General features: G+C 37.7%; 2 protein-coding genes across 3 annotated transcripts; both read right to left on the bottom strand.

Moving 5' to 3' along the window:
* LOC145220547 (cytochrome P450 4B1-like) lies at positions 1 to 12,895 on the bottom strand. 2 transcript variants are annotated; one of them, XM_080087762.1, is made up of 11 exons: positions 12,650 to 12,895; positions 10,262 to 10,409; positions 9,422 to 9,554; positions 7,989 to 8,147; positions 6,092 to 6,251; positions 5,559 to 5,723; positions 3,754 to 3,853; positions 2,987 to 3,089; positions 2,419 to 2,635; positions 1,771 to 1,853; positions 1 to 1,585 (listed from the first exon to the last, which is right to left on the bottom strand). In XM_080087762.1, the coding sequence occupies exons 1-11, from the start codon at positions 12,857 to 12,859 to the stop codon at positions 1,417 to 1,419; spliced, it is 1,647 nt and encodes a 548-aa protein (XP_079943888.1). In that variant the 5' UTR covers positions 12,860 to 12,895; the 3' UTR covers positions 1 to 1,416. The 2 variants fall into 2 exon arrangements, with proteins under 2 accessions (XP_079943888.1, XP_079943890.1); XM_080087764.1 differs by having other exon boundaries at positions 3,766 to 3,853.
* Positions 12,896 to 17,136: 4,241 nt separating this feature from the next.
* LOC145219192 (4-aminobutyrate aminotransferase, mitochondrial-like) lies at positions 17,137 to 21,535 on the bottom strand (the record flags this gene model as incomplete). The annotated part of the gene is made up of 5 exons (XM_080086587.1): positions 17,137 to 17,372; positions 18,263 to 18,521; positions 19,187 to 19,366; positions 19,737 to 19,874; positions 21,356 to 21,535. Coding segments are annotated over 5 exons (885 nt in total), but the record flags the coding sequence as incomplete, so codon positions are not given.
* Positions 21,536 to 21,899: the final 364 nt, after the last annotated feature.

Genomic DNA, 21,899 nt, shown 5'->3' with positions numbered 1-21,899 from the left:
TCAAGTTTATTTTTTCTTTATTTTGATTAACAAGTTTTGCTTGACATATACGAAACCGAAGCACGGTTATTAGGTTCAAATCACGTCATAGGTGTGAAACCTTTGCCAAAACTGAAAATGTGAGTGATAACTTAATAAAACGAAATAGCATTGCTGTGCAAAACAGCTGATTTCTGATCACCAAAACGACGTCTCGTAAAACGTCTGTCCGACGTCAAGCTGAGCCCTCCTGCTATCGTAAACCAGTGAGTTACTCTCTTGGGACTTCTGCCTACAGTGTCTTTCTTGACCAAACGAGCGTTAGACACATTTACGTTTCGGGGGCCTGTGGGTAAACCGCTGGGTAATTTGGGGTCAAACTTCTGGAGGATCAAGTTTGGATTAATAACTAACGTATGTCCAAATTTCAATAAATCTGAAGCACTCTTTCTTTACCAAACCAGCGTTACAAACCAGCGTTAAAAATTTTACGTTTCGGGGGCCTGTGGGTGAACCCTTGGGTCATTCAGGGTCAAACTTCAGGAGGATCAAATTTTGGTTAATAACTAACATCTGACAAAATTTAAACAAATTTGAAGCACTCTTTCTTGACCAAACGCATATAACAAACCATGTTTTAAAAATTTTGCATTTTGGGGGCCTGTGGGTGAACCGCTGGGTCAATCGGGGTCAAACTTCAGGAGGATCAAATTTAGATTAATAACTAACATCTGTGCAAATTTGAATAAATTTGAAGCACTCTTTCTTAACCAAACGCGTCTAACAAACCAGCGTTAGACAGAAAAAAGAAAAAAAAAAAAAAAAATACGGACAAAAACAATATGTGTCTCCTTCAGGGAAGGGGACCCATAATGACCGGCTTTACGCTTCGAAATTGTGTTTGTGAAAGTTTCGACCGAATTGCAACAAATTATTTGGCCGTAACCGAATCTGTGTAAAATGGCCTAATCGGTCGAAAAAAATCGGGAAAACGAATATTCGGTACATCACTACATACAACGCGAGAGAAAAGACCGACGGCTACTTTCATTAGTGCTGTTTTGCACGAACGTAAACCTTTTAGAAACGTCCTGCAAACACGCAGATCACTATATACGCCTAATAAAAATGACAGCAGCAAATGCCGAAACGCAGTAACAACAGTGAAAGTAGCCATAAGCTTTCACATGTGTTTGTGAACAGAAGTATAACTTGAAATTTTAACAGTGTTACTAAGAAAGGAACTAGGAAAAATGAAAATCAAAGGTAACAGTTTTAAATTTGCTTTCATTGTGCAAAAACTAGGAATAAACCGGAGCAACTTTTAAATAACTTAATCCTTTTAATTCACAGTTAAACATAAAAATATACAAAAGCATACACTCAAAGCACGGATTTTCCACATGTGGCAGCACATAATAAAAAAGTGAAAAAACTTTATAACTTTTCAAATTTAATGTGAATTCCGTTTTTTGATTGCAAAATCAGACGAGGGGCCATCTTTGGTTCAGGTGTGTCATTATCCAGGTAAAGACGAAATCGTCTAAGGGTTTGAGCGATTGTAATCTTCATTTCATTCATAGCGAAGTTTTGGCCAATGCAGTTTCTGTTTGTTAGAATGTAAAACAATGTGTGAGTTACATAACGGGGTGGACGTTGTGGTTCATGATACACATAAAAGTCACAGCGACGCCAGTTAAAGCACATTGACGTGGGGAATGTAGTGCTGAGACCTTTGCATAAGAAAACCTATTTACCTCAATTTTTAAAAATTTAATAATAATAGTTTACCTTGATCCAGCTGAGAAGGGTAAGTAAGCATGAGGTGATCGTTTCGCTATATTTTCTTTTGTAAATCTTTCTGGATCAAATACCTGCAACAAGTACAAAACATTGAATCTAGGACAAAAAGAATAATAAACCCGATATCAGTTTATTGGTATTAAACTGATTTTTTAGCCCGTGATTTCTTAAGATTGTTTCGAAATAAACAATCGGGGTTATTTGAGGTCAACCATATGGCGGGATATTTGTTTCGCCGATCGATGTGTAACGTCATATCCCAAGGTTTCTTATGTTAGTACAGAAAATATAATTTATTAGGAACATATTCTATTTTAACAAGTCGTATGAAAGGGTATAAAAGTCAGGCAAATCTTTACTACACTATAAAATTGCTATAGAATTGCAATGCTTGTTAAACGTAACAAAACCGGGGTCTTCGAATACCTTTATGTGGACTGTAAGATTAATTCCAAAATGGGTTAACGATTTTTTACAAACGTTAGTAAGATGGCTACACAAGTCAAGATGGCCTATGTTATGTCATGCCGAAGCAGTGTACACTGTCTTTCGCCTAGTTAGCAATTTTACTGTAGTAATAACCAGTCGTGCCCATAGAGTGCACACAAGACGTAATTTTTTAAAAAAAATACTAACATGTGGGTTTTCCCAAACATGTGGGTTTCTGTGTAATGTAAAAATATGAAGAGATACGGTGCTTCCTGTGGGTATAATGGCTTCCTTCATCAATGCCAATTTGCTTTTAACAGTGAGGGGTCCAACCAGCTCCCTGGACACGGTCACAACTGGAGGGTAAAGCCTCATATCTTCCTTGATAAACATGGTCAAGTAAGAAAACTTGGCCAAATCATCCCTGCAAAACATCAAAACAAAACATTGTAAAAATGATTATTTGAGTTTTGTTAGCGCATTTTAAGTTGAAATGATATGATATTTTTCATTCATAGGCTTACATTGAACCACCATTAACTTGAAAAAAGATCAAATGCGCATTTTACCAAAAGGTAACACAATTTCCAACATATTCAAGAAAAAGGCAAACAAGACAAAAATCAATCACTCCAAGCTAGGCGCATACAAATATGGGTATACATATTTGCGGAATGAATACAAATGCTTTCTTTCAGATTAAGACACAAAAGAAGTTCCAAAGTCTAAACCTCTTGATTAAGACGTTTTTGCGCATTGGAAATTTTCTCCTTACCATTCAACGCTCTGTTTGTCACCCAACACTTCATTAACTTCCTTTCGACATTTCTCCTGATATTCTGGATACTTGGCAAGATTGTATAGCGTCCATTGTATGCCTGAAAAATATGTTCATTTATGTTAAATAGGTTGCTGGCTTGTCTTTTTTTATTAATCCACAAGAAAATAGTCGGTCTGATTCTGTATTGCATACTTCATAACCGCTTATTTGAACCCCTGGAGATGGGCTCTACCATTGCTTATATACCATATGATAAATTAAGTAGAAATAGTAATTTCCCACCGGAAGCGAATTGCCTCTAAGCATGCGCATGTAGCTTTGTTGTTGTAGCGTTTTCTTCTAGTTAGTTGGTAGAACGACAATAATGCTTCAAGGTAGGCTTGATTTCAAAGCCTGGCTGAGGATAAATGCTTCAGCACTACACATGCGTTTACATTTTGTTTATTCTATTAATATTGACATTTAAAACACATGGCTCTTGTTGTACACGCGAATATTATCAATTAGGATTACTAAAATTACATATTGTTCCACGCTACTGAGGCAAAGAAAACCACAGGCAGCTACTTCGCCCTCAAATACAGCTTAGAAAGCAACCCGTGTTTAAGTTTGTACCACAATGTTACCACAAGCTTTAAACTTGGGTCATAGTCCAATTGTTTATCCAAGTCTAATATTGCAACAAGGGACCCATACCACATGGCCTATGGTGCTTACCCATTCCCGAGTTTTTACCATAAACAATTTTCCGGCAGACTTACTGCTGTTCTTACCGCTTGATGTAGTGTCGTGTCCTTCAAACAGGAAAGTATCAACTTCATCTCGTATTTCACGGTCTGTTAAGCCATTGCCTTCTTCATCCTGTAGTAAAATTAATCGTGTTTAGTAGTGTTTATAGTACAGAAAAAAATTGCGATAATTAAACACTTGCCACATTTGCTGATTCAATTGGCAACATACACCACCGATAAAAATGACCATGTCGAAGGTAAAAAAATGTAGAATATTACAGATATGAATCGCCAAAAACATAGTATAACTTGTTTTTACAGTTAAGTATGTTAAGCTCGGGGTCGTGCTTTCAAATACGATGTATTGGCCAAACATAAAGCGTATCGGGCCGAATGTTGAAACTAAGATATATACGCAAGCTCTTTGGCCATGGTTAAATTAAGTCTGTGCAAATTGTTTTAAAGAGACTTTTCACAATTAAATGAAACGATCATAAACAAACTAACGCAAATGTGTTGACTCATCACAGGTATTTTGGTAGATGTGTCTTGAAATTGCCAATAACATGTATCCAGATTGGTCGGTATGTGGTTGTGCCTTACCAAGGTGACCTTGGCGGATAACACCAGGGCTGAGCAAATATCGATTGTGTGCAGAAAACCACAAGCTTTGTGTGTCTTGAACCACCATATGGTCGGTTTAAGAAGGGGATCATTATAAATAAGAAAATTTTTGCAATCAACCTTAAGTAGTGTGTAGTTCTATATCGCCCCCTCAACAGCTTGTTGATTACCCTCCCTTTAATGGAAAAATCGGTTTGGGCTTCTACACTGGCACCAGCTTTTAAAATTCGGATAAACGGATAGCAGAAGTCAACACTACAGAAATATTTTACCAAATTTTCTTATGTTGGACGATTAAAGTTAACTCCCCCTACCGCCCACTTTTTTCTAGTGCCAAATTCATTATCGCAATCCCAGGGAGGCGTTGGCGTCGCTTAAGAACCACCAGTTCAATGCAATTCTCTAGGCCAGGGTAACCACTAGTTTAATGCAATCCTCTAGGGGTGTGCAACATTTTTCGTCGGTGGGCCGTATAACCAATTTCGGACCTCAAGCAAGTGCGACATAACTTTTTTTCATGTGCACAATAAATAAGAAGTTCTTCCAAAAGCATCAATAAATTTATTTTCTACAACATACGGAGTTTCAGCGCACCACAGGCTTTCACAACAAAATAACTGTTTACTAGACAATGGGAATTGTTACGTCACATTCGGTCAAATAACAATTCCCTTTGTCCAGTAAACAATTGCTTTGTGATCCACCGGTTGGAAAACGCTGATTTAGCTTATGTTTGTTACGTACACCAGTGGTTCTCAAACTATTTGTGTTGCGACGCCTCTGGAAAAGTTTTCTGGACTTAAGCAAGTATAAGCAAATAAAAGGTAATGAGTCGACCTCATTTTTATAAGATAAACTGAGTTCAGCCACGAAACGGAACTATTTAGCGACGCCCTTGGAAACTTGAAACGACGCAGCAGGGCGTCGCGACGCACAGTTTGAGAATACTGCCGTACAGTATAGCAACTGAGGAGATTTACTAAAAACTAGTGGAAGACCGGATACATGAAGCAGTTAAAATGCGGTCCCGGACGGCTTAAAAGCTTTACGCGGGTCGGATCCGGCCTTGGATAGCAGGGTATTTAAATTTTGCTTCAGTAGGCAGTTAACCGCAGTAGCAGACAATTGTACGAATAATTTATAGCCAAGCTGCCATAAACTTATTCAGACCTCAAAATTTCTGCTCCAATTGGCGAACCTAAACAACATACCTTGGTATGTATTAAAGTGTCCAGAAAATCAAACAACTTTCGTTTCGGTGTTCCGTCGTTGTCTTCATCGCTACTGCAGTCACTATCGTTTGTCTGTTTGTCGCTATGTATGCGATTATTCCACAACATTTTCTGTTTGAGCTCCTGCTTTCGTGAGCGTATAATCTGAAAAAGGGAAACTTTGTTAGGCTGTTGAACTCCAGTTTGTTGGGAGTAACAGTCAAAGAAGCCGTGCCTTATCAAATCCGCACTACTGGGCATAGACCGCAGATGAAACTGGTTTCACAATCGCCAAATAACTGCTTGGGAACCGAAGTGATGTCGACTCTACACGGCCTATGTCATGTCACCAGCTGCAGCGTATAAGTGGAAACAGCGTGCACTGTCCGCAGCTTAATAATTATTATCTCGGTGCTTTCATACTGAAACTTTGTTGCTTGTGACAAATTGGGTTAAATTTCATTGAAACACTTGAACGTTTTGCAAACATTGCAAACGGGGACGTAATAAACGAAAAAGAAAAAAAGAATTACATTTTCGGCCTCTTTGTGGACAATTTTGGCAGCTTCTTTGAATCTTTTTCCGGCTTTCGAATTCCAGAAGATGAAGTCAATCAAATACAACGGCTTATTGATTCGTAATGTTATGAGGCTTGCAAGGTCTTCAACTGCTTTGATGTATGGATGGTTTTCACTAAATTTTTGTAATGTTAAAAAAATTGCAAGCAATATAGCAACTACCAACAGCACCACAAACAAATGTTAGCCCTAAATTGTCTAAAAAGCTAAATAATTTTGTTTGGTGAAAGCAATACTTTTTAAACACTAAAAAAGTGGCTTTCTGATATACTTCCATTTTATATATTCTATACGATATTTACCAATTTACTATACTATACACAATTTTATCTACATACATGATTGTTTTTGCAAGCAAAAACGAATGGGTCCCCACACGCATGTTTATGCGGATTTACGGTAAACCTATTTGGTGGTTATTTTTATATTCTTAAGGACAAATTTTTCACAAAGCATAAACTTAACTTTAAAAGTTCTTTTCCATATTGTTTTAGCATCAATATTGTCATATAATTACAAAAAATCGGTGAAAAAAGAACGGGGAAAATACATTCAATTTAATCTCTTGCTTTGACCTTGATATTGTGGTTCAAGTTCAGTTTTTAAACACAAATTTTCCTAGAAAGCCTTAACTGTTGTATTAGACACTATATAAAAAAAAGTCGTTTGCTACAAAGGTATACATAACAACTTGTTTTTCACTTAACTTTGTTTCGCAAAAACGACCGTTTAATGACTTTTGACACGGTTTTTAAAAGCATGCAGTCCTTAGTGTTCAACAATACCGTTCGGACTAATTTATACATGACTTAAGTACTGATTCTTGAATTGATTTGTCCAAAATAAAGAAGATACGTTATGACGAAAAATTCGTAACGGTGTTGTAATGCCTATAAGTTGACCTTTAGTGACCCATGGTTATAAGACGGCCAAGCTGACAACGAGAATTTAAAGACCATTTATCGCGGCGTTCGAAAAAGTTAAGTTTGTTAAGTTTCATATTTATGTTGATCAACGATGTTTTGCCTGACATAAACGAAACCGAAGTACGTTTATCGAGTTCGAATTACGTCTTAGGTGTAAAACCTGCGCCAATACTGAAAATGCGCGTGATAACTCAATAAAACGACACTGCATTGCTCCACAAAAAAACAGCTGATTACTAATCACCGAAACGACTGTCTCATAAAACGTCTGTCCAGACGTCAAGCTGAGCACTCCCGCTCTGCCGCCTTAATCGTAAACCAGTGAATTCCTCCCTTGGGACTTATATCTGACTGATAGCGTACACATATTATGGGTTGTAAAGGTAACTGGCAAAATTTTAAATACTAAACGAATACCCTGCTTAAACAATTGTTAACTTTTTCAAATATTTCTGCACCATAGGGCATGTATTTCTGCCTTAAAACTAAAACCGTTTATTTCGGTGTTTAAAGGGTAAAAAATGAGTGAATCCGAAAAAAAGATACAAAATTCTTTAAAAAACTTTACATTGCACCTAACAACAAAGCATGAAACTCCAAGATGCGGTACTTTAGTCAGTACAGCCGTTTCAAAAATTTTACGTTTTGGGGGCCTGTGGGTGAACCGCTGGGTCAATCGGGGTCAAACTTCAGGAGGATCAAATTTGGATTATTAACTATAACATCTCTGTAAATTTGAATAAATTTGGAGCACTCTTTCTTGACCAAACGCGTCTCACAAGCCAGCGTTAGACAGAAAAAAGAAAAAAGAAAAAAAGAAAAAAAGAAAAAAAGAAAAAAAGAAACAAAAAAATACGGACAAAAACAATATGTGTCCCCTTCAGGGAAGGGGACCCATAAAAATAATATTATTTCGATCTACGAACCTTAGCTGCTGGCAGTTAGTTTCAACCGACATTGCGCACTGAAGCATAGTATCCAACGTCATTAATCCAACATCAACAGATATTTCGATTGGCCCGCTGCCAAGATTTTCCCACTTGTCCAACATTTCCTTAGACGTCTTGTTAAAGATTTCAACGTAGCTGAATGCAGTAAAAACACATTTTATTGGATTTGTAAAAAATGCCAGACTTTTTAATTCAATTCAATATTTTATTTGCCACACTTTGAGATTTAAACACTTGCAATAAGGAAGTAATAACTGCGCGACCGGGTGAGTGAGAGCCAAACATCGGCCATCGAGTCACTGGACCCGTTACTGTTTAGCCTATACTTTAAAAGAAAAAGGGACGAAGGGTAATTAGGTAGTAAGGCAAAACACAAAATGCAATACCGAACACAGTTAGTACCAAAAACGACCTGGCAATATTACTAGTGAACAAAATGCATGAATCGTTGTACATTGGGGATGTGAGAACTGAAGCTCGAGGGCAAAACAATGCAAGGCATGTTTACGTTAGCACGTGGCTGAAGGCAGCATGTCATTACCAATTCAGTTGAGTATACCAACTTTTCACTCATTTTTCAGCCCAGTAATGTCACATCTATCTTTGTCAAGGCGCAACTTAGATGATTTGTATGTTAGTTCTTCTACATGCAAATAAATTTAGATATCACCAAAACGAAAATAATACTTCCCTATTAACGTGGGCATCAATACATGGTACAATTTAGCTTGATAAGGCCCGATCCACACCGGTTAATTGCTCGCACGCACGATCGCTCGCTTGGCTTGGAATTGCGTCGGCGTTGACCACATTGTCTACTTCATGCTTGGTTGACTGCTAACATTTTGTCAAGACTAAATGATATGAAATCCCGCATAAGATTATTAAACATAATTTTTCCTGAATAATATTTGCTTTATTACTCATTGCTATATACTTTGCTGATCTGTGATCACTAGCTAGCACAACATAACGAGTTTAAACATTATCTGGTATTTATGTAACATCGTTTGGGATACACAAAATATATCAAAGACCAAAAATATGCAGTTTTACTAACATAAACACCATGTGATTCAACCCCTGCGTAGCAAATTCGTTCACTTTTGCCTGCACGCGCTGCCCGAACAATGGATTTTCAATTCGGCTGCGAGCGACGCACGCAGCGTGAGATGAAGCTCGCGCCGCCTGCGGACAAAACATCAATAAACAAAGATCGTGCGAGCAGTGTGGATGGGGCCTTAGTCTTGACAAAATGTTAGCCGTCAACCAAGCATGAAGTAGACAATGTGATCAACGCCGACGCAATTCCAAGCCAAGCGAGCGATCGTGCGTGCGAGCAATTAACCAGTGTGGATCGGGCCTAACGGTGCACGACCCATCAGTGAAGCAGTATTTTAAAAACTCACCCTTTAAGAATTTTGAAATGAAAGGCTGGTGTGAGGAGATGTCTATTTCGTTGCCATTTCTTTCCTTTACTCGTCAGCAAACCGTCACCGATCCACGGACGTACAAATCTGTATCCAACATTATTTTTCGGCGCTGCGTAGAACAATATACTCGTTGTTTATCTCTTTACCAGGGTTAGTTTGTAAACATTTTGACGAAACAACAATGTGTCATTTTTACGACCAAAATATTCATGGTAATTGCATTATGTTAGTCTCCTGGTATGACTTATAGCAGGGGCGTCAAACTCACACAACTTTGTTGATCGAAAACAAACTTTTAAGTAAGGGCCGCATTGTCGAAACATTTTTTACAGTGTAGTGTGACAACAAACAAAATGCATATTTCAAAAAAATGTTCGGTAATAACATTAACTGCATTAAAAAACAGTTATTGTGGTAAATAGCAAACAGATATACAGTAGCAGAGGGAAAGAAGTAAAGAACCAACTGCGCTTTGTTGCTTTGTGTGAAAACGATGGCATACAATGACGCAACAATCGCAATTGCTGGTTCTAAACATGGGCTATTTCAATCATCATGATTAAACGTTGCATATACCACCAATAAAGAATAAGTGTGTCATATAAACTCACTGGTCTAACAGGGTATTCCGCCTGAGTAAAACACATAACTTCTAAAGGTTACTTAGCGGGCCACACAAAAACCCTTGGAGGGCCGCATGCGCCCGCGATCCGCGTGTTTGACACCCCCTGACTGATGGAAGGTACATCCGTAATGCGCTTCCACGTTAATGGACACAATAAAAAAGACATTACAAATGAAAGCAAATGGCCTTACCGCCGCTTGACAGAAGTGCAATGGCAGAGTCTGGATGATACGTGTGCAGAAACGAAAAGCAAGGGGCAATCCAAAAGTTAAACATCAATGGAAAACTAGCTGGACGTTCTCTTGAACCTCTCAAAATGCCATCGTGTGTAGGAGGATACTACAAAACAAAAAGCCAATATATGCTGTACATGTCAGTGTAAATCAGTGGTTCTCAACCTTTTTTCTTGTATCGCCCCTTTTACGTGTTCGTAATTTATAAACGCCCCCCTCAAAACTGACAAAATCAAATCGATTTTGGAACACTATATACGGATCTGTTCATAAGTTTAATGGTGAAAATAACGGCCCAAATAGACGTAAAAAGCGACATGCTTTATTGTTCAAATGATGTGGCCTTCTTATCACTGATGATAGCATGAGCATTTGCCGAAACGTTTGAACAATAAAGCATGTCGCTTTTTACGTGTATTTGGGCCGTTATTTTCACCCTAATTCAAATCGATTTTTTTACAAACAATATCAGTGCGATAATTAAGAGGGAATGTTTAACAAGCTATGTTTTAGCACTTAATCATAAATATTTTAATTTGTAATTCAACATGATACCACTAACTGCAGACAGTGCTCATTGCTTTTAGCTTGATTCGCGTGATGGGTCAAAACTGCAATCGTTTTGTTTGGTCGAGCAGCAAGCATCTCACGTCACGTTAACGCTCGTCGTTTTGTGACGTCAGAAACATTTCCAATTCCATGTTTTTACTTTTTAAGGCCCCCTAGGGCCGTACTGAGGGTGTATAGGTAATTTCCGCATACCACACAAAGAGAGCCAACGCCAAGTAAAACACCAACGTTTTTTTATGTAACAAATTGCAACTGAGAGTGTTAACACTATTTTATGTTTTTGAAAACAGTCGCTTTTATTGTTGGGGACCCTACCTCTGTAGGTCAGCACTAAACAAATCACACGTTCAAATGAGATGTCACAAAAACCGTTTATGACTTACCCGTTACATTATTGTGTAATAAGCAATAATCAACTCGTAGTACGGTTTTGTAGTGATTGTGTAACACAGGGATCACCAAACTTTTTTTCACTGCGGGCCGGATAGCATTAAAAATATCATGTGAGGGCCACATAGGTTGCATGCCCTAATACGCGTCTTTCCGGGACCAACACTAGTGCAATCTTTATTAAAGTCAGATCGTGCTACTGTCAAATAGTAAATTTTTTTTAAAAATTAAAGAATCTCTTTTACAGACGACTCATTTATTCCATCACAATTAACACTAGAAAGCCGTTGTTCACGCACAAAATAGCATTGATAGTTTTGGTTTGGCTGTGACAAAACAAACAACTTTTAGAACGTTGTATGCGTTCTGTAAAATTAGACGAACTTAGTCCTACATGTTGATGCAGAAATACTTTTCCAGTAAATTAACGTTTAACGTTTATCTAGCTTTAGTTTTTCCAAGATGTATATTAGGACCAAACACTCGCGCAGCCTGGATGAATTGACACTGTAGTAAGTGTAGTTAATGCGAGCGCAGCATCAAAAATTGCGATGCTCGGTACCAAGTACTCGGGTTCTAGCTCGGTTCGGCCAAGCACAAGTCAATTTCTGCCTGCAAATTTTGCTTTTAAAGCGGAGACAAGCCCGACGCATTGTGATTTGTGTAAAATGCATTGTGACACCACCATCAAAAACACGCTTTAAACCGGTGGTTCCCAACCGGGGAGGAATTCCTCCCCAGGGAGGAATTTTATGAGTTCAGGGGAGGAATTTCATAAAAACTGCAAAAAAATTACATTGGAAATGTTACAGAATATTTCTGTGTGTACATTATTATGTCCATTAAAATTTGGACCCAGTTCACATTTGGTAAAGGATTCTGAATGGACATCCCTAATTATAAGGTCTATTTCAAATTGCTATAATTTTTTATGTTATATTTGTTTTTCTTCTTATGGGGAGGAATAAATAGTTCGAAAATGGGCGAAGGGAGGAATGTAACAAAAAAGGTTGGGAACCACTGCTTTAAACAAAGTATACAATACAGTGAATATCATCTCATTTACTGGTCGCTGATGGAAGAGATATGATAAAAATGACTTTGACGTTTTGTTTCTTTTCATCTGCTCTTTCTTTTCCCAGCGCCCCCCAATCGCCCAATTTTTCTCCAGCGCCCCCTTAGTGAGAGCAAACGCCCCCAGGGGGGCGCTGGCGCCCCCGTTGAGAACTACTGGTGTAAATGAAGGGTTTTGCTTAGGTGAAATGAAAATATACGGTGTAACTCACACTACCAAATATATCGATGCCTTTTTGTAGAAAGAAAGCTCCAAATTGCTAAAACAAACTTTGCTATAGAACTTTACATCATAGGTCAAAACACTCATACCTTTTTAAGGTGACCAAAAAACCAGTGACGAGGTGCTGCGCCAACAATTTCGTCCAATCGTTTGGTCCGCACAAACAGTTTGACAAGCGGCTTTGCTAGTTTCCACAGAATAACGGTTACCAAGACAAATACAGACAAGCTTACAATAGTTGACGGTGTTTGAAGAATTTCACTTAGTAAACTGCCAAGCACAGTTGACAAAATTGACATTTTGACGTCTACAAAACAAACTCGATTGAGATAATAGGTGTTAAATACAGCGTGTCAGCTGTGTGAACTCAAATGTACAACCTTTTCAAAAGTCTTTCTACTTAGAAATGTCACTTCAGACAAATGTAGGTTGACATTTTTGTTTATAAACCGTACACCAACTAAAACCAATTCAATTGTTACACCAATCTTAATAGCGTATAGAACTGTAGTGTAAGTGTACAGAAAAGGGAAGAAAAGCTTTACTGCTGTAGCATACGATGGTCTCATTATTGTACGCTTATCAGGAAGCCACTAAAGACAATGCTGTGACGACATAACAATGTCATGAATGCTTTGATGATTGATCACACACAAACGTCTTTATCTTCTGTTCTTTCGGCCCACAACAATAAACTTTCGGTTTTGAACGTAACCTCATTGTTTGGAAAAACAAAATACAAACTACATCAAGCTTTCGGGAACTCAACTTCTTTCTAACGAAACTACTAAAAAAAAAACAAGTGCATGACTCATTAAACAGCTGGTCAACTGTAGTGAGAAAGGCCACTGATCTTTTTGTTATCTCATTGCTGCTACTACAATTAAGGCCTTCAGTCACCTAAACGCAACGTAAAAATGTACCTGGGAACAACAAAACAATACCACAAATAAGCACTGAAAACGGCATGAGTGAATACACTGACAAACTTACGGCTATTTCAAAACCAGTGGCCGCACGGCATTAGCGTCAGTCAAATTATACACCAAAGGAAAAGAAAAAGGGTTTGCCTTTTTCGTGATGTGCAACGCGTGACCTCACGTCACGGCGGTCATTTAAGATGCGCGTAAGAAAACTACAATCTTTTAAATCTTCAAGGAGAACGTTGATGTAAAGTGAAAGTATTTTGCCTTTAAATTTGTTTGAAGCTTTTATGTTTGTTTGTAGGGGAGTTAAAGACCGCTGTTACTGTAATTTATAGCGATAAACACCAGTTCAATTGATCAAAAACATGAGTTAATGCTGTAACAATATTGCATTGCTTTACTTCTTATTTTCGAGTGCAGCATGTTTCCAAACTTGTCAAGGTTTGAGAACTTTTGCCGCTGCGCTGATGTGAACCGATCAATACAGACTGTCGCACAACAGTAAACAAATATAACCTGGAGAGCGTGTGAAAAAATGCAAGCTTCCTTCGTAGTTGATTTTGCCAAGTTCTCAACCACTCAATTTAACTTTCCCACCATTCATGTCGCCTGTATTGTGCATTTCCGTCGAGGTATTCATTTTCCAGCCGTATTTATAGTAGTGGTGTGTAGGACGGCTCTCAGGTGACCATTAAGTAAACCGGACCAAAACAAAATGAAATTTATGCCTAGGGCTACATCTTCATCTAATTGTGCATCAGCTAATTACAGTACGGTGATTTTTCACCTGTTAACTATAGAAACAAAGATTATGTTTGCTACAAAATCAAGATTCTATTTGCAGAAAAACTAGTATGTCTCAATTACATGAAGGTTATAATTTCCTAGTTCAGGATTTTTGCGGTAGAAAGACACGGTCAAAGTCAGGGCAATTCATGGGAAACGTCGGTCACACAAAAGTCGGAATACGGTATGACAAGAGTTTGTTAATTGCCAATTCGGACGTATTTCGAGGCAATCGAGTACCTACTTAACTGTGCCTGTACGACGCCATGTTGTCATTCAAAATAGGCTTTGGACGTTTTATATACATGTACCAACTATCTCCAAAAAATCTATTCGCGTACCATTCTTATCAAGATCTGTAAACAAACTTAGATTAGAACAGCTACCTTCAAAAAACACCCTTTGTTGCTCCATTATAAACGTTTTTGTAACTATAGCACAATGTATAGTCCAGGGGTGGGCAAACTACGGCCCGCCAAATGTTGGGAAATTTTAAAGAGAAAGTTACCGAGCAACGCTGAATAGTATTATAACCACAGGCGTAGTTTTTAAAAACTACCGGGGATGTTTACGTGCTTTAGCCTGTTGTTTCTGCCTCGTTATCATGCACATATTCACTTAAAACAATTTCTTCGTTCGATAAATGTAAAAGCTATTCACGTTTTCAAATACAGCCCACTTTGTACTGTTGACGGCAAAACTTTGGTCACTTTGGATCAAGTTTAGGTCGTTGCAGTACATTGCAAACGGACATTAAACACGGCTTTAGAATCGTTAACACAGGCCACACCACACTTAAGATGGATACTAAAAGCGGCTCGCTTTGTTTAATGTTGGCGCAAGGAATTTATTAACAAAAAAACGTGGTGTAGCCTATGTTGCAATAAATGCTTGTTTATTTTGAAACAATTACAATTGTAACGTTTTAACCAATGTTTGTGCAAACAAAGGGACAACAAACGTATTTCCACATAGCTGAAAATATACTATGTTAATATTTTGGGCTAAAGCAGGGGTGCACAACCTGCGGCCACATGCGGCCGCGGAGACGAGTTTGTGCGGCCGTGACCATGTATGTTAAAATACATGTACAGGCTGCCATGACGTAACTAAAACTATTTTGCCAAATATTTCGGTTTTCAAACTGCCAAAAACCGATTTCGTGAGACAGAAAAAAAGACTACCAGCCTAAGAACCACATACGCCAGGCTTTTTACCCGCTTATTGTGTGCAAACAATGCGAAAAAACAGGCACCGGAATCGTCACAATACCGATGATGACGTCATAAACAGCTAGCTCCGTTCAGCTAAACTTATGCACCAAGTTAGAAATTGTTAATATGAGCATTTTAAACGGCTTGGAATCGTATATACACGATATATAAACCTAATTGTTTACACCAGTTATTTAAAAAAAACAAGCAAGCAATTGGTGGCTGTTGGTAAAATACTATGCGGCCCGATAAGATTACGAACTTTTGAATGCGGCCCTTGCACTGCAAAGTTTGCCCACCCCTGGTATAGTCTATATGTCAACTTAAGTCAACAGGATTGCGTAGGAGAAAAGTTACATACAACGAAATGTAGAACTATTAGTTCTTCCGACATGACCAATAAAGTAACCACATGAAAACGGGGCACAAATGTGCTTTGGTTGGGTGTACGATTGTAACCTTTCGATTTAGTTTAGACAAAGTTTGCAACGGCAAGTAGGAATTTGGATCTCATCAAGTCAGCAACGAATACCTAGGTCACCTGTTTGGCCATCTTTAAAAAGACCATGTAAACGGGTTAAATAAGAACTCTTCCTTGCGCTGTTCTTTTCCTGTGCAAATAATGGAATACAAGGTTTTACAAAATTTTTATTTTATCTTAAAGCAGTGGTTCTTAACTGGTGATCCGCGAACCTTTATTAATGGTTAGCAAAATATTTGAGGGGACCTTTAATGTTTTAACTCGTGCTCGTTAATTTCCTAACGATTTTCGAAACACATTTGGCAGTTTACTAGGTATGGAAGGATGTCTAAATATATTCTTAACAAGCGAAATTGTGATGCCGTAATGCACTATACCAGTGGTTCCCAACCGCCGGTCCGCGTAAATATTTTGCCGGTGCTACTTTTTAAAATGGAATGCCAAGCTACTTTTTAAAATGGAATAATAAGTAGGCCTATTGCAAAGTTTTTGATACATGCGAAACTCATTTTACGCTTGGCTGTAAAACTGGGCTAGCTCTCCACCGTTAATACCTGCAAAATTAATAAAGCTTTTGTGACGTTTATGATTGTTTTATCATGAACTGTGTCTAGCATTCAACATTTTTTTGTAAAACAAAGCTATTCTTTACTTTTGAGATGATTTTGAGATTCATACTGGCAGCGAAACAACAGCAAACATCCCACTAGCATTGATTTTGTATGTAAATGGATTGGCGTTTTGTTGTTTCAGTTGAGTTGATTGCCGTTTGGTTGTAATTTTTTGTCCTAAATTCATAGGCTATGACTAAATCTTGCATTATGTTGCGCAACGACAACTTTGGTGAACAAAAAGCTTAAAAATATCTGTTGCATTCACTGCGATCTTATGTTGCCGGTCCGTGGATTTTTTTTAAAAATTTTTGCCGGACCCACAGTGAAGAAAGGTTGGGAACCACTGCACTATACAAAACCACTGCACTATACATATCCGGCCCGAGGGCCGTATAGTATGGTGCAACATTTTTCGTTGGTGAGCCGTGTAACCAATTTCGGACATCAAGCGAGGGCCACACACTTTTTTCATGTAACAATAAATTTGAAAATTCTCACAAAGCAGCAATCCATTTTCTTTTGTAAGACATACAGTTTCGCGCAACACTGGCTTTTCACCAAAATATTTGTTTATTCGGCGTTGTACCGAATCAGAAAAAGCATTGAAGTAAAATGAGATTTTCAAATTCTTATTTAAAGGCTCGTGTTAATTTTCACAACGTTTCACAATTTGGTCACATCACTGATTGCTTTATCAAGGTTGTCCACAAGTATGTCAGCATGGGATGGTGTGAAGAGAAGGGAGGGTCGGAACCGCATGGTTTGCGTTCCACAGATGCCAGTTAGGACACCTAGAGGATATATTAAGTACACTGATTAAAGAGAATTTGTACATAACTTGTTGGATTTCTTATGAAGAAAGTGTTTTAAAGCCTTAAAAAATCTTCAAATCAAGTCAAATACCACGACAACTTTCTTTCTAATGGTAAATACTTTGCCAATGTCTAGTGGATAACTTTAGCATTCAATATTAGACTATATGTTCAAATTAGCGACGGTCTATTAAAAAAAAAACTTTTACAGTCCGTTTTTTCTGACTTTGAAACACTACCATATTATGAACTATCATGCATTATTATTGTCTGGGATGTGTATGAAGGTTTTTGAACAATATGTTGGGGTCATGTTAGCATATTGACCGGGATAGCGCTATACGACATGTTATTTGTCCCACTTTGTGGAAGTATTCCTTTTAGTGAAAGTATACCAGGCTTGTAGGTATCTTCTAATAACCATTGGGTTAAATTTTTGGACCGATAGGGGTCAAAACATTTATGGTTTACACGAACCAGTAGGAATTTCTGGCAAAAGATTTTTTTTAAAAGTTGAATGTGTATTTGTTTGAAGGGAAAATATTTGTCTCTCGCTAACAACCAAATTTTAAAGCAACCATATTCATGCAAAAGCAAGGTTTTTAAATAGGGCCCGATAAAATAAGGCAGTGATTTAGTGATTTCAGGCACAGTTGTAAGCGGGCCCAAACCCAAACTTGTCTAACATTAAAGTTAGGCCCGAAAGTTTTTGGTTTTGAAAGTGAAATATAGACATTTTTATGAAATTATACCGTTCAATAACCACTCCAACTATTGAACAGGTTGAAAAGAACAAACTCTTTATTTCGATACAAAACAATCATGCACAAGTCAAATAAACCAAACAAAAAAATCAAAATCACAATTACCTCTTTGCAACAATTTCCCCCGGACTTTATCTCTCATTCCTTCACCTATGACGTCGATTGCTGTGAAAGTCCCCAGCCCCCTGGCCCCATACACCACCCCGGGGTGGAGCTGCTCCAGCTGTTTAAAGCCCCCTAGCAGGTGCTCCCCCGTTTTCGCTGCTTGTTCCACTAAACTGTTCTGATGAACTACTTCGATTGTCTTCTCAAGGAGATGAAGCTTCACTGGGTCTCCCAACCACGTGTTAAACACACGGAAGCCCTACAATAACGTCATCATATTACGTAGCAAGAAAAAAATATACGCTTGGCGTGACATCCTTTGTAGCGTAGAGCAATGCTAGTTAAGTTTCCTGTTTAAATAAAGGTAGAAACGATATCAGAACCTACAGTCTTGTGAGGACATTTGAGGCAACCATGATCTGTTTTTACCTTTAAAACTATTTGATAAAAATCATTGCAACCAAAAACCAAAAACTTCAAAAGAGTCAAGTTGTGATCAAATTTTAAATGACAATCATAGTTTAAGTTTTACTCAATTTAGGCTTTCATTAAACTTTGCTTCACTTACTTAAATTACCTTTCCCAACCGATTTTTAAACCTATCTTTTTAACTTAAGACTGCAAACTAATAAAACAAGTAATTTTGTAATTATTTGCTTCACTTAACTTAAATTCCCAAGTTTTCTACTAACCACTCGAATAGTGTCAAGATCCCAAACTTACTCAACTTAAAGTCAACATTTTTAACTACTACACTCGAGTCAAGATTTCTAACTGCTTATCGTAGTAACAATTAACAGTCAAGATTTTTTATTTGCTCAACCTGAGATTAAAGTTCAAACTACTCAAATGAGGCTTTTTTTTCATTGCAACTGTTTGCATATTTACTGAAAACCTTCCCAAATTGTACTGGTTTTTACTTACGGTGTTCCATCGTATCTCATCAGAGAAATAATAACCGCCAGTCATCATCTTTTCGGCAAACGTCACCACATCCGGGGGACTTTGCAATTTGAAGTGCTCGTGCGCCCACCAGCGGCCAGTTACCGCCATACCAGTTTGAACCTCGTCACAGATGAATGCGATTCCTTGCTGTAAAATCACGTGATGTTAAACAGAATCTTAATTTTTAAGGCGCATACGCCCATTTATATGTTAAACATTATAATGTTAAAGATAATCTTTAATTTGAAGCAAAAAAACAAAAACTATTCGTTTGTTTTATGTTAATTTTGTGTTTATTTAGATTCAAATATTCTTTTCCGGCAATTTTATGACGGGAAATTGAACTTTGGACACCAAAGTCGGAAACGTAAGAAAAAAATTAAAAATCTTAACCTCAGAGTTGTCGAAGTAAAAACTGAAGGTTAAAAATCTAATTCTTAACCTAAAAATGGTTGATGAGCAAAATAGAGTCAAAAATATATTCTGTGGCATCAAATAATTTGTAAGCTACTCTTCTAGCTCAATAAATTTCTAAATTTCTGAAGTAATCTCCCGTCGCGTGAAAATCTCCCCCCTCGGCTTGAACTGGCTCGATAATTAGTCCAGCTACCGGAGATTTAGTCTTCCACTGATCCACCAAGTCCTCGGCTATTTCAAGACATCGAGCCTGAAAATTAAGTTTCAATTTTGCTCGTACAAAAACTTTTTGTGTACAAACTTTTCTACAAAAGCTATTTTGTTCTATGCAACTTGTCGATTTCCATGCAACTGGTCTACAAGTCCGAAAGTCATGGATGCGAATCCCGTAAACGGTGAGTAAATTAAGTTTCATTTTTTTTCGCACAAAATATGTGATTTGTATGCAACAAGTTCTACCTGAGTAAGTACAGAAGTCATGGGCTCTATTCCCGGCAAGGGCAAGTATTTTTTACCGTTAAAACTGCCAAAACATTTTGAAGAAACATCAAAAAGTTTTGTATCTGTTGCAACAAATTCTGGATAAAGATTATTGTATTAAATTTTCTGTCTTTTATAAAAGATTGAAAAATTCATAATTTAAAAAAACGAATTTATGTTATTGTAAACACAAAAGCAAATTTGGTAGTTTTAAAAAAATGATATCGATTTAATTGACGTGCCCATAAACACTCACCATGCAGACTAATGAGTTAATCAGGGGTCTTCAAGAAGGTATTTGAGTGTTAAGTAAAATAAATAGTTACCAAGTCGCTGAGATGAATATTTATTGCTGAGGTCAGCCATAAAGCGTTCATGGAGGACAAACCACGAAACACTCACATGTTAATAATAACACTCTTAAAAACACACTTAGGTTCAAATCCCACTCAAGGCCAGATTTATTTAGTAATGCCATAAGTAATGCTTTAGAGACCTTTAAGGTTTTTAGTTTGAAAATTTGTATTTTAAATAAAATTTAATTTCGTCAGCTTGACTTTTTGAACTACACAAATTTTTTCTTTGAATTTTATTTTATAGTTGAGACAATTTTTTTTAATTTATGTGCCACAAGAGATTGTTTCCAGCTTGTGCTAATTGCAAAACTTGTGTTTAAATTGTAACAAATAGCTTGGTAACCTACTAGATGATGAGAAAAATAGTATGAGTTCTCACAGTTTATGGTTAACTGTGATCATTTTTTTGACACTGAATTTGTTCTAAACCACATTGTTGCACTTTCTGACATTTTGACCTACAAAGTCACCTGTACCTGTTTGACCGGCACATTTTAGCGTGTGCAAATATTTGTCATGAGCCCTGTTGGCCCATGATTCCAGCCCTTTGCTGCACCAAATATGCTGAATTCGCAACTTAATTCAAACAGTACAAAAGAGTCAGCAAAAAAATGTGACATGGGCAAACAGGCCTTTTTGCAACGTGTTTTAATTGACCCTTCGGAATTCTGTAGCAAAGATGTAACAACACATGTCGTGGTGTAGAAAACATTTAGTCAGAAAACAGCTTACTTGTTTTGCATTAAGTCAAAATAAACCTTGATCGATAACAGCACTAAGCATTTTTTTGTATTAAAGACAAATTTTCGCCTTAATGGCATTGTTCGGTACCAAGAAACTAAATGCTCGTCACATGTATGGCGTTTTGCGAAAGAAGCAAGGAAAAATACTGTACCTCTTCTGCTGCATTTTCACTTTCAAATTCCTCCAATGGGTATTTGAGCTTTGGAAATGGAGCCTTTGGCCAATCAAATGCCGGTGTGTCCACGTTTTGGATTGCTTTAGTGCAGTGGTTCTTAACCTTTTTTCCTTGCTGCACCCCTTTCAAATCACCAACCAATTTTCGCACCCCCTTTCAAATCACTAACCAATTTTCGCTCCCCCTTCTGTAATTGCTTAAACAGAATATACCTAACCAACCTTAATGATTCAGCATCCTCGCACCCCCTAGGAACAGTTCTCGCACCCCTTGGGGGTGCGTGCACCCCAGGTTAAGAACCCCTGCTTTAGTGTGAGTGGCCGACAGAGCTCCAAGTGTTCGTCCGTGAAAACCCCCTTCGAATGATAAAATTGACAGCTTTGGTGCCCCTGGTGGTTGAAAATATAAAACACGATTGGTGGTGTTTACTTTTGTTCCTTCACCAGGCGCTAACTATACGTGAATTGTTTATTTCACCGGAAGTTTAAGGGGTGAAGCTGATTTTCGATTTTTCATTAGA

The sequence above is a fragment of the Phallusia mammillata genome, chromosome 3 (assembly GCF_965637545.1).
Source record: "Phallusia mammillata chromosome 3, kaPhaMamm4.hap1.1, whole genome shotgun sequence".
Taxonomy (NCBI): domain Eukaryota; kingdom Metazoa; phylum Chordata; class Ascidiacea; order Phlebobranchia; family Ascidiidae; genus Phallusia; species Phallusia mammillata.
Note: the sequence above shows the minus strand (reverse complement) of the source record. Positions and strands in the feature narration are given on the sequence as shown.

Bases quoted from the DNA above. Each gene is read 5' to 3' on its own strand.
- LOC145220547 (XM_080087762.1), bottom strand. From the start codon at position 12,859: ATGTCAATTTTGTCAACTGTGCTTGGCAGTTTACTAAGTGAAATTCTT. The intron at 9,555-10,261 runs GTAAGGCCATTT...TGTTCTACGCAG, and splicing joins TGCACTTCTGTCAAGCGGCG to CGCCGAAAAATAATGTTGGA. The intron at 8,148-9,421 runs GTGAGTTTTTAA...TACTGCATTCAG, and splicing joins CATTTCAAAATTCTTAAAGG to CTACGTTGAAATCTTTAACA.